We start from the raw sequence: 13,869 nt of genomic DNA, 5'->3' as shown, positions 1-13,869 counted from the left end.
TAAAAAGGATAAAGGAACATAAAATGTTCTATGTCGGAAGTAATCTCAGACCTTCATACATGGCTACACCATGTGGTACACATGAGTCTATGTGGGCATGGTGGTAGCAGTGGTCAGGACCAGGTCCTCAGATGAATTCTCACAGGGGAGGGGAGGGCAATGTGCCTCTGCACAGCAAGCTTTTGGAAGAAGGCTAAGTGCTTTTCTCAGTGCAACAAGGAAATAAAGATCCATTTTACCATGATTGTTGCTGCAGAGCTCCTAAATGGGTTAACACCATGGTAGAACAACAAAATAATGTGTCCTACAGTTTTCTTTTTGATGATTAGTTTTCAGTTAGTATATAAGGGACCAGCTGTCACCATGCCATTCAAACAATGTTTGGTTTTGTGCTTCTCTCTCATGCCACTTACCCTTGACTTCCCCTAATCAACTTCCAGATTCTTATCCTCTTTCATGTCTATGTGTGAAAGATATCTACTTCTACACATATGTACATGTTTACACGATAGAGTGGCATCCACATATGACAGAGAAATGTTAATTTTGTCTATTTTCAGTCACCTTGTTTCAAATCCATCCATTTTCCTGCAAATTTTATTTTTCATTACAACTGAATATATAGATTTCTAAGCACAAATCCACAATTTTTAATTCCTGAGCTAGCATACTTTAATGTTGTAAGGAATTATCTTGTCAACAAAGGCAGAATGTTCCTGGATAAGTGACTAGGGCTACACTCTCCCTTTGGGGGACTGTACACAGTGATTTTAATTATAATAATTCATTTAACTTGAAGATTAAGGCAGCTGGATATTAGGAACAGAGCACTGGGAACACACCAAACCTCTCCCTTCAATGAAAAAAAATAGAAAAGAAAAAATGACAGTCAAGCCCTTCTGTGTAATTAAGCCCTCCCTGGACAGTGAAAACAATATCAGTGACATGCTAGCTGAGGAAGAACAAAAGAATAAACAGATACAATAGCCAAGTGCTGTGAAAGTCAGCTGATCTGACCTCAAAGTGACTGACAAGGCAGTGACATTCTGCTATCTTCAGAAAACAGGCCAATTGTTCTGCTTCTTCAACAAGCACTGTTGTAGACAGTGCCATTTAGAAGGCAAGCACTGCCAGTCCCTGATTTTCATCTCTAGGACAGGGTCCCTGGGAAGCACCTACTTTACACAGGCTGGGACCCATGACAAGATTCTTCCTCTATCACAGTAACTCTACATTGTTATACTTCCTGGGTGGGAGATCGCCAATCCCTGGGAAGACCCATGGCAATCCTTGGCTACCGAAAACACCTTCTTAGCATATGGAATGCGAACATTTCACCTTAGAACAAAATCATGAAAGTGGAAATAACTTTATTCAATTCATCAAGTGATTTATGTTAACATTTAGGAAATATCAACACTAAATCTAAAAGTCTATTCCATTAAGAGGAAAAAAAATGTTGCCCATTTTGCCTAAGTATATTCAAGGGGTTGCTACCTGACATAAAGGAAAATAATTATCAGGAGGGTGAGAAAAATAAATCCCTAATGGTTAAAAATACATGACAATTGCTTCTCACCAAATAAATCTGTAACATTGGCTCTTGTGAGTTTCCAGTTAACTGTGACATGTTACACATTCCAACCCATCAAATAAAACATCAACTCTCATAACTTAAGAAAGTGAAAGATCAAATATCAAATCTCTCATTTGGTATAGGTAGAAAGACAAATACATTGTAGTTTTTTTTCCCCCAGACTACTGTTGTCCTGATCACTTTATAAAGAATTTTCTAGAATCTTGCCATATCAGCAACTTCATGGGTATGCGAGTCTAAAATGCTGAGATCTGGGTATAAGAATATCAATGGCTGGTGCTGGATATATTCCTTGGTTTCCAATCTGCTTCTAAAATGCTTCATATGATTACTGAATGTAGTTCTCAACTTATCTTAAAACTAAAGGAGTTTGGAGGAAGAGCATATAGAAATAAGTGTTATTGGCCAGGTGTGGTGGCATATGCCTTTAATCCTATCACTGAGAGTTCAAAGCCAGTCTAGACTACACTCTGAATTCCATGACAGCCAGAGCTACAAAACAAAGAGACCCTCTCTCAAAGACAAAGCAAACAAAACAAAATAAAAATAAATTAACTTGTCATCTCTCAAATTTGTTTCAGAATGAATTTCTAGTGAAACCCCTCTTCTGGATTTCAGATCAATAGCTTATGGAACTTTCTAGGATATACTCAATAAGAACCATGTGGCACAGATTTTGCACTTATATTATGCTTGGGTCAATACAGATGATTTGATCAGAACAGGAGAAACTTCACATAAAAAAATTCTATGTGATGAGATATTTTTAGGCCTTTCTCTGAGGTCCACTCTGAGAATAAATTTGGGCAGTGTGCATTTTGAAATGTTCATGCTACCATATTAAACTTCTTTAGAGTAGGAGCAATTACAAAGGATTAGGATGAGCCTCAATTCAAAATTCAAATGAAGCACAGAGCTTTAATTACACACACACACACACACACACACACACACACACACACACGAATAACAAATGATTTCCGGTGTCAGGCTTATATCTCAATGGGAAGAGAAAAGCAGGAAATAGTCTCCTGTAGGAGTGTGTTCACACTACCATCCACCTCCTAAACACATCAGCTTAATTCCTTCCTTTCTGCTCTTTCAACATCCTGCCCCCACCTACACTTTCCACACCCAGAGTCATTGAGGGCATGCTAATTATATAGAAAAGGAAGAGCCTTAAACAATCCTATTCTACATATAGAAAAGGAAGAGCCTTAAACAATCCTATTCTACATGATTCAAAAAAACCAAAAACCAAAACAAAACAAAACAAAAAAACAAAAAACGAACGAACGAACGAACGAACGAACCAACCAACCAACCAACGAAAACCCCTCCAAGTGCAGACCATGATTTTACTATGAAACACTTCTGTAGCATGTCAAATAATAAGTAGAACTGAAAACTTACCATAAAAAGTTAACTGTCCCTTTGCTACATTTTTGCCTCTAGTGTTTTCAGCCACACATTCATATGAGCCAGCATCTTCCTGCTGAAAATTGGGAATTTCCAGAATTCCATTTGACTTGTGTCTTCTGGCTTTCCTTGCTATCGGCTTTCCATCAGCTCTCCGCCACAGAATAGTTGGGACTGGGCTGAGAGTGAGAAGAAAATGGGATGGACCAAATTAAAGAAAGCTCTATCTCTGTTTTAAATTGACACTGATAATCCCTTCCATTGTCTTCAAGGCTAGGAGCACATTAAAACATTTCCCAAATTTCATTCCTATACTACCATTATTTTAGCAACATCTCTATCTCTAGCATTATTTACTTCATGTTTTTCTTAAAATCAACATTCTTAACATTAAAGAATGTAATCCAGTTCCTATGTACCATTATCATGGAAAGGAGCATTTTTAATAAGTTAATTTTATAATTTTCTAATATATCTAGTTTTTCTAAAATGTAGCTATTAAAATAAAAATATTTAGGCACATATATGGTGGAATTAAAGTGGAGGTAACTTCCCACACATCCCTCCCACTGAGATGGGGTCCATGTCTACTACCCCTGAATTTGTTGGGCTCTTTAACCAGACTAATAAGTAGAGAGGAGTGATACTGAGTTGATTTCTAGATTCAGGCATTAAGAAACAGCTTCCATACTCTTTTCCTTGAAACATTCTCTTTCAGGCACCTATGAGAAGTTCACCTTGACCCTGCCACACAGAGGCTTTTTCACGGAGGTTCCCCTAATGATAGACCCCATTGGCCCCATCATCCAACCTTACCTCCAAGATGCCAGAAATGTGAACAACACTTCTTTGAGGTCTCCACACTACTGATGTGACAGCTTCACACCATGAGATCCTCAGAGGCATCACACAGACCAAAAAAATCACCCAGCTAAGCCTGGCTTGGATTCAAACCCAGAAATCATGAGATAATAACAAGATGTTAGCAGTTCGTGCCTTCTAAGTTTGTAATGCAGTAGTAGAGAGCAGAAATAATGTAGTCTTCTAAATGTTTTATCTAGCAATGTGAATAGCACACTGTAAGTTGTACCCACATATTGAACAAGGGATAGTCAAAGTAATGAGCTCATAAAATGTGGAAACTACTATCTAATTGCTGGCATAGAGGAGCAATTCACTTGTGACAACCTGATCTGGGTAACACAGTTGTCCTTCTTGTCATTTACATAGTGGTCCAAGTGGTCCATTTGGAAGGTGGTTTGTGGAAACTAATTAAAGTAGCAAGAAGAAGAAAAGAGCAATCTGTGGGGTCTTAGTGTACTCTCAAGGCATCTATCATCCTCTTGCCATAACTGGAACACATCTTACATCGCCACAGAGGGCCGCCTGTCTGCAAATGCGTGGTTTTTAAGCTAACTGCAGCTTTTAGGATTGTGGCTTCCTAGCAGGGGATACAATTATTTACTTATTTATTTTTCACAGAAACACTCACAGAGAAGTAATTACACTAAAGACTTGCCAATCTTCTCTGGGAAAATTGAGATGGTACTTAAAAAATTAAAGCTATCAAATCTACTATATTTGTTTTAAAATAATTTCAGTGCATTAGGCAGACACCAACTCAAGATGCAGGAGGGCTCCATCAGAAGCACATTACAGGGGCCTTTATACTCAATCATATATATACTTTATACATGCCTTTAAACACAACTGTACTTAGGCTAGTCTTCTACTCTTAAGTGGGCGATGATGGTGTGTTTCAACAGCTAGACACGCATATCCAAACATTTCTGTGTGGATTTGAGGAACCCAATTTGTGTCTTTTGTTTTTATTTTAGCACCATTCAAGCATTGTGAATAGACTTTAATTCATAGTCCCTTTGGGAGTGTGAGCAATGTGAATTTTGCTTTCTCCAGGGAGGGTTTTGTAAAGTGTCATCTTGCAAAGATTGCCAAATATAGACCCCGACGAGCGAGTCACCTGCTCTTGCTATCTCCCTGCTTGTTTCATAGGTTCACAGAAAGACTTTACAATGTTAAGATCAAGCACATCACAATGTGTGCAATCTGCCTTTCTGCTCAGGAACAAATCATTGCCGTTTTTTGTGTCTCATATGTGGCTTTACAGCTTGCTTTATATGTCTGTGCAGAACTCAGTCCTGCAGCTCTGTCATAATTTATACACTGTGGTAAGTTTTTAGGAGATACAAAATTACCACTGTGTGAAACCTCATCAAAGTAAAGATACTGCTGTGGCCTACACTGCCACAACTTGAAAACAATCATTCCATTAGAGTTAAAAATAAAAATGGAAATGCAAAGAATGCTTAAAGTTTCTGTGAAACATAAGACATTTCATTTCAAAATTTTATACACTGAGACAAAGACTGAGCAAGAACTCATGTTGTGACTTTTGTCAATACTTAGGCACAGAGGAAACAGACAGAATTAAGAATGAGTAGCTGCCTAGATGGGGCTGAGTAAAAACACCGAAGTAGACCATTAAAATCCCTAAGGGCCCCAGCATTCTCCCTTCTGGTGGTGGTTTACATTGTGGAGCCAAACCATTCCTGTTGGTTACTGGCATATAAAAATTCCAGCTGATCTGCATTTCCTTTCTGATGCCCTCTGGCAGATCCTCTATGGAAAGGCTAAGTGCTTTCCAAGCAGGTTCCTTTAAGTGCAATCCAGATGGAATAATAAAGTTGTGAATAATTTTCAGACCACTCTAAGATAGACTCTTAGATAGCAGCTCTTCTCTATCTCTAACGAGAGCAGAAGGGAATCCAAATGAGAGAGAAGAGTTTGGCAATTTGAAAAGAAATTCAAGAAAAAATTTATATATCCTCTGTAAACGGGCCCAGCACGAAAGTCCCCATTTTTCCAAATAGTCAGCTTGCCTGTACCTCAAATGAAGGCCATTGTTTTCCTGTCATTCTGGGTTAGACAGCGTGTGCATTATAGGTCATAATAATAGAATGAAATACTTTTTCAGAATCATCTGTTCTCCTCTCTTTTGTGGCCATGTCAGTCGTGGCAGCTCAATCCTTCTGGAACCATTACCTGTCTCTCTCCATAGGAAGAGGACAGAATCAAAGATGCAAGCACAGAATTACAAAGAGAAAGACGATTTGATTTTCAGACAGCTCAGAAAACCATTGCTGTGAGCACTGAAGACAATTCTCTTCCTGCCAGAGCTGAGGGGAGGAGGGACAACCAGAACTTACTTTCCTAAGGCAAAGCATTCCAACTTGACCGTTGTTCCTTTCTCAGCCGGGACTGTTTCTGGAAACTGCACTTCTATTTTGGGCTCATATTCACCCATCACCCCTGTGAACAAACAAAGAAACCAAGTCTCAGAGGTTCCGTCAAGATGTACATAGGTGTTTTCTGTCACCTAGAATACTCCTGTGCACTAATAGGTGCACACTTAATTCCTTCATCTGAAATAGGCTCTACTCCAATACCATGTGACCCCCGTTCTTCCTCCGGTCTCTTGGAGAGAAAAATTCATGTCACAGCATTTACACCACCTACAGAGGATTACATTCTCTGTGCTTCTCAGAAGTACTTTGTAAAGATTGCTTGGGGTGGGGGAAGGAAAAAGAAATTGATATATTCCTAGTCAGTAGGAATACCACTCCCTTGGGAGCACACGGCACAGAACATTAAACTATTTATAAACACTTTAAAAATACATCCTTTGTGGTGTCCACATAGTGATTTCTCAGAGTCATTCTCTGGCCACAGTGCTTATTCACATGTGAGGCCAATCTGAAAGGATCTAAGCAAGTATATTGAAGGCAGCCTCCGAAGCTGTATTCTGTTGTCAGCCCATAGCAAATGGTTAGCACCTACAGCCGGCAATTTTTACGTGCTTGTCTTGTCACAGTTAATTACCTTGGAAGTCATAATCCCCCGTATCGAGAAAGATGACGGTGTGATGACAGTCAGAGTGACAACCCAACAGACTAAATCTATGTTTTGTGACTAAAAACATATCATTTACTTCCTATCAATACCTATCAATACTATCTTGACTCATTAGCTAAGGCTGCCCACTGGTTTAATATGTTTATTTCTATTTCATCTCTGGACAGTTCCATGATTATTGATTCAACAGTACTGGTGAAGAGTTTGGGGTTATCAAGTTCATTGCAAAGTGAATGGTCGCTCCAGTTCATCTCTCATATAGCCACCCCCATTCCCACCCCTTAGTCAGAGCAAAGAGAAATGAAAGGTTTCAGAAGAAAAGAGTAACAACAAGGAACGGATGGGCACAGGTGCAGGAACAAAGCGAGCTGATTTTATTCATCTTGCAAACACTTTCCACGTGCTGGTTCAGAAAACGGAGAGGCGCCACAAGGATCTAATCAGTCCACGAAAGAACAGCTCAGCACTATGAGTTAGATATTTCCAGTGTTGCTGGGCTTGCCGTGAGGGCTGTGGTGGAGGGGTGAACTCGAACACAGTTCTGCCGTTGCTGTTTGGTTTTCTTTTCTTTTTCTAGACTAAAGACTAGCTTTAGAAGGGACTTTGAGATAACTTCCCCCACTGTCCTTAAAAAAAGAATCTTTTTAGATTCATTTATTTTATATGTATGAGTGTTTTGCCTGCATGTATGTATGTAGACAGTGTGAATGTGTGGTATCTAAGGAGGTCAGTAGAAGTGATTAGATTCCCTGGAACTGGAGTTACAGATGGTGATGAGCTGCTATGTACTTGCCGGAAACCGAATCTTGGTCCTCTGCAAAAATAAGTGCTTTTAACTGCTGAACCATCTTTTCTTCTAGGGTCGTTACGTTTGATGTTCCTGAATACACACTTCAGTGCATCTAGGGGATATCATAGTTAGGGCCTTTTAGAGCAAGGGATCGAGACAACTCTGAGTTCTCAAAAGCATACAACTGCTGTTGATAGCCATCCTTCCTTTTACAAGGGATGCTGTAATTTCAAAGGGGCTAACACTCTGTTTTCAGTCCCACCAATATCTAGTTAATGGTCAAAGTTAAAACTCAAGGCTTGAGTCCTCACCTTTTACTATGACCTTTTTCCACTGTAGTGTATAAAACTGTCAAAGTAAATTAAGACACACCAGAGCCACATTTGACTCGTTCACAAACAAAGCTACTTCCCTTATTTTTTTGTCAAGTCTCTGCCATAATTCCTCTTGCACCTACACTTGATTGCTTCCCTTTGAGCATTAGCACAAAGCTGACTGGGTAATGGTGTGGTGCATACTAACAACAGCATTCACACACAGCTGCTGAACTTGCTAACAAACCGTCTGTACGGTTGAATCATCATCCCATAAATATCAGTAGTATGACTCGGAGTGCAGAGAGCACGTTAACACCTTTAGTGCTGTGCATGTGGCTGTATTCTCTGAGATTGGTGTTAATTAAAAAAAAAAAAAAGGGAGTTGCCTTAAGAGGAGGAGGTCTTTGTCTTCCCAGGAAATCAAGACAGTTTGCCTGGCAATATATCACATGTTGAATGGAGATTAAAAATATTAGCAGCAAGGATGCCTTAGAAGTGATTGGCTTTGTCCCTGTCTTTTCTTTTTATATTGTCATTACATGTACATCATGCTTCTCTAATGAATCTATGAAGACTGTTCTGAGCATCAGTGTGCATGGAGACGCAATGGCCAGATTGTCAAATATCTATTTCCCCATCCTAAAAGTTCTACCTATCAGAATGTGGATTTGGAGTCTCCTCTTGTAGAACTGTTCCACAGAACTCCCATTCCACCCCTCTGAGTGTCCTACTCTCTAGTCCACTGTGGTTTGTGAATGACTGGAAAGAACCAATACTTCTTCTGCTTCATTTCTTACTGTTTCCATAGTACTTAAAAATTTTTTTTAAAGATATAACCTGCATATTAACAATTTACTGATTTTAATGGCACAGTTCAATGATTCTTAGCAAGTTTGTTTACATATTCTGAGCATTTTCAATACCCAAATAATATCTGTGGTGCTCATTTACCATTAATTTTCAGCCCCAGCACAGCACCACACAGACTGCAGCAGCCTCTGACCTGCTTTCAGCACAATCTAGCTGCTCTGGGCATTTCATAGTAATGGGATCATATATCTGCATCCTTTTAAAAATATTTACTTCTTTTTATTTTATTTATATGAGTGTTCCCCTCGTGTATGGATGTGCATTACATGTATATCTGGTTCCTTTGGAAATCAGAAGCGGGGACCAGATCCTTTGGAAATAGAATTCTGGACAGTTGTGAGCTGCCATGTAGGTTCTGGGAAGTGAATCTGGATCCACTGATAGAGCAGCCAATGTTTTTAACTGCCTGCTTCTCTCCAGTCCCCAGTTGGTGTCATTCCCATCTGGCTTCTTTTATATGACATGCTTTCAAGGCCCATGCTACAGCACACCAACATTCTGTTTGACCTGTTTTAAAAAAAGGATGCCACTGTAGGCCTATCCCATATTTTATTTATAAGATGAAAGTTTGCATTAGTTTCATAGTGGTCCTATAACAAAGAACTACAAACCAAGCAGTTGAAAGGAACACATTTTGCCACACTTCTGGAGGCATGGACAGGTCTGAGCTCTATGACTCTGGGTATATAGCTTTGCTTCTTTCTAGGTTCTGAGGGTAGCTGTTAATCTGCAGTCTTCTTTGGCTTGTAGTTATGCCATTCAAATATCTGCCTTTGTTTTCAGATGACTCTTTCTCTGTATCTATCTTCTCTGTGGATGAAAGCCCCATTCTATTGCAGGATGACCTCATTTTAATTATCTGGACTTATAATGATGCTAGTTATTAGTAAAGCTCCATATTAAGGATGGAGGTGGGAAGAGGTAAGATGCGACATACTGCAACACTGACTGATGACCATTTGGGCAGCTGCCATCTTTAGCTATTGCTAATGATGCTTCAATGAGCCATGATGTGCTTTGTGGGGACATATATTCATTTGCTTTATGTTCTCTGTGACATTCATATACATGACTCTTTGCTGATTTATGTTTTACTTCAAATGATGCAGCCTCAAAGTAATGTTTTCTGTAATCCATTCTCTCTAAACTCTGTCCCTACTATGAATTTCTATCAGCATTTCCTTTCCTTCATGTTACTTATCACAAAGTAAGACTCTCTCATTTGTTCATGTATTTAGTGGCTTTCACCCAGATGAGAAAACACACCACCAAGTGATGCATCTGTGTTTTTCATACTTACATTCCTATCTTAGATTTCCAGTCTCTTAATAGGTATGCAATAAATAACTATGGACATAAAACACCTTAAAAACTCCAGGGCACCTCTCAACAGTGTGACTGTTTCCTATCATCATCTTTACAGATAATTATAAACAATGTATTTCCCCCATTGTACATTGAATCTTGAAGAGTAAAAATTTAATTTTTTTCTATGTCATTCACAAATACTATCTCAGTAATAACAGGAATATGAGAAAAGTGAGATGAATGGGAATGTGTGGCAAGGAGAAAAGATGGGAGGCATGAGGCATTTTAAATATGGCCTATAATAGCAAGAGACACAAGGTGTTTTCCAGCCTTGAGAGTCATTTACTACATATCCTTGTGGTTTTCATTTACTAACATCAACTGTATGGCTTGTTTTTCTGGACATACAGGGTTAGTTTCTTGGTATATAGAGTGATCCATATTTATTGCTATATAAATATGAACAAAGAATTATCAGTAAGAACAGATTGATCTGAATGATGATTTTCACTACTGCTTACAGTAATGTCTGTGCATATAATGAGTAACCTCATCTTATCATACAAATAAGGGAAGCACTTTTCTCCAAGTATATAGTGAATAGTATTTTGGGGAACCCCTGTGGAAGTCCTCCATCTAATTTGGGCTACATCTGGTGCAGGCTGCATTTTATTTGGTTATTTCTTTTATTTTAACTATTTTGGCCTTTATTTTTTACATCAAAAGTCAAATCTGTTGCCTCTCTGTTTTGGGGAAAACAAAAGACTGTTGAAAACACAGACATATCTTTTTAGGTCATTTCTCTGACCACCTGGACATGTTTGAACTTAATTGATCCACAGATGGTCCAGTGGCTTTCAAAGCAAGGCCATTGACAGAATTACTCCTGAATCCTTTTTCCATCTTCACAAAGGTGGGAGATATTAGAGTTTAGGTATATCTACTTAACCAAGATAAACTAGAGGGAATGCATGCAATACACCCTGGTTCAACCAGGAAACATAATGTCTGCTACACTTTTCTTCCATATAGATTCCCATTGTGTCCAACTGCAAAAAGACACACATTCTTCTATATATTTATCTGAGAGGTTGGAAAACCAGTCTTGGCTTATGAAAATGCAGTTTTAATGTTTTCTGTTCTTTGGAACTAGAGATCCACTATAACAGTTGTAAGAGTTACATAAAGCACCTGAAATTCCTAAAGTCAAAGTTCCCAAAAGGCAAGGTCTTTGCTCTGTTTATGCTACAGTAGAACTTAATAAATATTAACATCCATCATAAAACATTCAGTACGTTTGGCAAAGGGGGCTGGGGCTCAGCAAGGTTAACACTGTCCTGATTTCTGTTTTTACAACTTTTACAAGGCTACTGGTTCTTGGTACATTGCCTGGTGATATGGCATACTTAAACAATGATGAATTGCTTCCTGTGTGTAAAAGCTGATTTTGTGAGGAAACCTGGCTGGAAGCTCCCTGGTGTTTATTCAGAAGCAGTCATTCATTCTGTGATTGAAGTCACCTGGAGGGCTTTAGTTTCTAATTTCCAGAGCAGAATGAAAGCCCGAGGATGAGGAGCGGCATTTCCAAGTAGCTCCCAGGTGATGCTGCTGATAGTTTGAATAAAACACCTTGAGTGCCACTACCCTAATTCTGAGTGGAGCAAGATGTCTGACCTCACAGGAATAAACCTGTCCTTTGTGAGCCAGTCATGGAGGGAGATCCTAGGAATGGAGTTCTACCAGCAATGAGGCAACAGAAAGCCACAACGTTGTGGATGACCTTGTGGGTGGAGACTGCCTCACGTTTAAAATCTGGGCACTTATTGAGGGTTGCTGCCCATGTCTGTAAGGACACAGGATTTAAGGATATAGATGACAATTGACAGACGATGAAAGTGAAATCAGCCCCATGCTGCTCTTGTTTAAGTACAATTTGCAGAGCACTGTGCTGGCAGAAGGAAGACAGTTTGCAAAACTGTGCGCCTAAAGAGTTTTGCCAACGCCTGCCTTAGCTGGAATCTGTGCTTGCTAAATTAAACCACAGATGGAACGAACATTTACTAACTTCCACTGAGTGGGATTTTCTACTGAAAAAAAAATAATTGCCAAAATTGTTTTGGAAAAAGTTTCTGCATTGACTTTCTTGCAAAACAAGTCACATGGTGTGCATTCCATTAACATAAAATATTTGGAAATATCTGATTAGTCATACAAGTTCCCTTGGCTGAGTTTACCACTGTGGCCTTAAACACACACACACACACACACACACACACACACACACACACACACACACATGATTTTTCCATAGTATGAAGGAAAATCTGAGGATTGGTCGAGGTTATTTCTGTTTCTGAGATAAAACCTATGACCAAAAGAGATTTAGAGAGGAAACAGTTTATTTGACTTACACATCATCATCATAGTCCATCATTGAGAGATGCCAGGGCAGTAACACAAGTAGAAGCAGAGTCAGGGAGTATGAAGAACATTTCTTACTGGCTTGCTCTCCATAGTGTGCTCAGCCTGCTTTCTTACATGACTTAAGACTACCTGCTCAGGGGTGGCACCACCCACAGTGGGCTGGGCCTTCCCACATCAATTATTAATCCAGAACCACCCCCCCCCCAAACACACACACAAACATGCCCATGGACTAATCTGATGGATTCAACTCTTCAGCTGAGGTGCCTTCTTCACAGATAACTCTAGTTTGTGTCAAGGTGACAAAAAATAACTGCCGGAGGATCTCATATATCACTACCCACAGTCCAGTAAGATAATGCCCTCTAAATTGAGTGTCTACACAAGAATCTCCTCACTGCTAGAGAAAGGTAAGGTAGTATATCATGTGTGTTTTACTATCAGGATCTTGGAATGATCTCCAAACCCTCACATGAGAAATGAAAGTAAATGCATTCTTTGTCTTAAATAATATCTGCACCACCTTCCTTTCTCTTCAATAGTTAAGATGCAGAGAGAACTTTTTCCAGAAGGCTCTCTCAATACAAAGACAGAGTGAGCATGTATCCCTGCGTGGCCAGGAGAGTGTCTGCTTACCTGAATGCCTGAGGTAACTTGCTGCATCCAGAATGTGCAACTCATTATAATAGAATATTGAGCTATTTTTTTTGTCTCCTTTGAGGATACTCATACATACTAAAATGTTCTTCATGTTGTTTTGAATTAATTCTCTTTCTGTCTCTGTGTGTATTGACACTAATTGAAATCAGTAGAGGCTATTGATAGACAGTTTTTTTGAAATTTAATGACAGCATCAGAGTCTCAGAAGTCAGCAAAGCTTTTTAATGGAAGGTCAGGATTCATTTGAACCTTGTGGGTAGAAGGGCTAAATTCTCTCATTGTATTTTGCAAACAGTCATGGACAGGTAAGTGTGTGCTAATAAAACCTTATTAAATAAAAACAGGTGGTGGGTCCAGGAGCCATAATGGGCTGACCCTAAGCATTGAGAAAATGGAGAAGATAATAATAACATTTGAAAGAACAATATCATCAACAGACCATTAGAACTAACAAGAGGTTTCAATAAGCTTAGCAGATATCAAATAACTTTTAAGAGTACAAGCATTCCTTAACAAGCAATAACAAATTAGATAGCATGGTTACAAACAAA

At 39.1% G+C, this 13,869-nt stretch overlaps 1 protein-coding gene across 6 annotated transcripts in view; it reads right to left on the bottom strand.

Annotated features, from left to right (window-relative positions):
- The window catches only part of Cntn4 (contactin 4), a 1,007,992-nt gene that overhangs the window by 206,819 nt on the left and 787,304 nt on the right, over positions 1 to 13,869 (bottom strand). For all 6 annotated transcript variants that reach the window (XM_042273735.2, XM_042273733.2, XM_042273730.2 and 3 more), the window contains 2 exons: positions 6,244 to 6,346; positions 3,011 to 3,195 (listed from right to left, as the gene is read on the bottom strand). In XM_042273735.2, the coding sequence (XP_042129669.1) occupies positions 3,011 to 3,195; positions 6,244 to 6,346 (288 nt within the window). The remainder of the gene's footprint in view (positions 1 to 3,010; positions 3,196 to 6,243; positions 6,347 to 13,869) is intronic.

The sequence above is a fragment of the Peromyscus maniculatus genome, chromosome 3 (assembly GCF_049852395.1).
Source record: "Peromyscus maniculatus bairdii isolate BWxNUB_F1_BW_parent chromosome 3, HU_Pman_BW_mat_3.1, whole genome shotgun sequence".
NCBI classification, from domain to species: domain Eukaryota; kingdom Metazoa; phylum Chordata; class Mammalia; order Rodentia; family Cricetidae; genus Peromyscus; species Peromyscus maniculatus.
The sequence above is the reverse complement of the archived record's forward strand: the minus strand, read 5'-3'. Positions and strand labels throughout refer to the sequence as shown.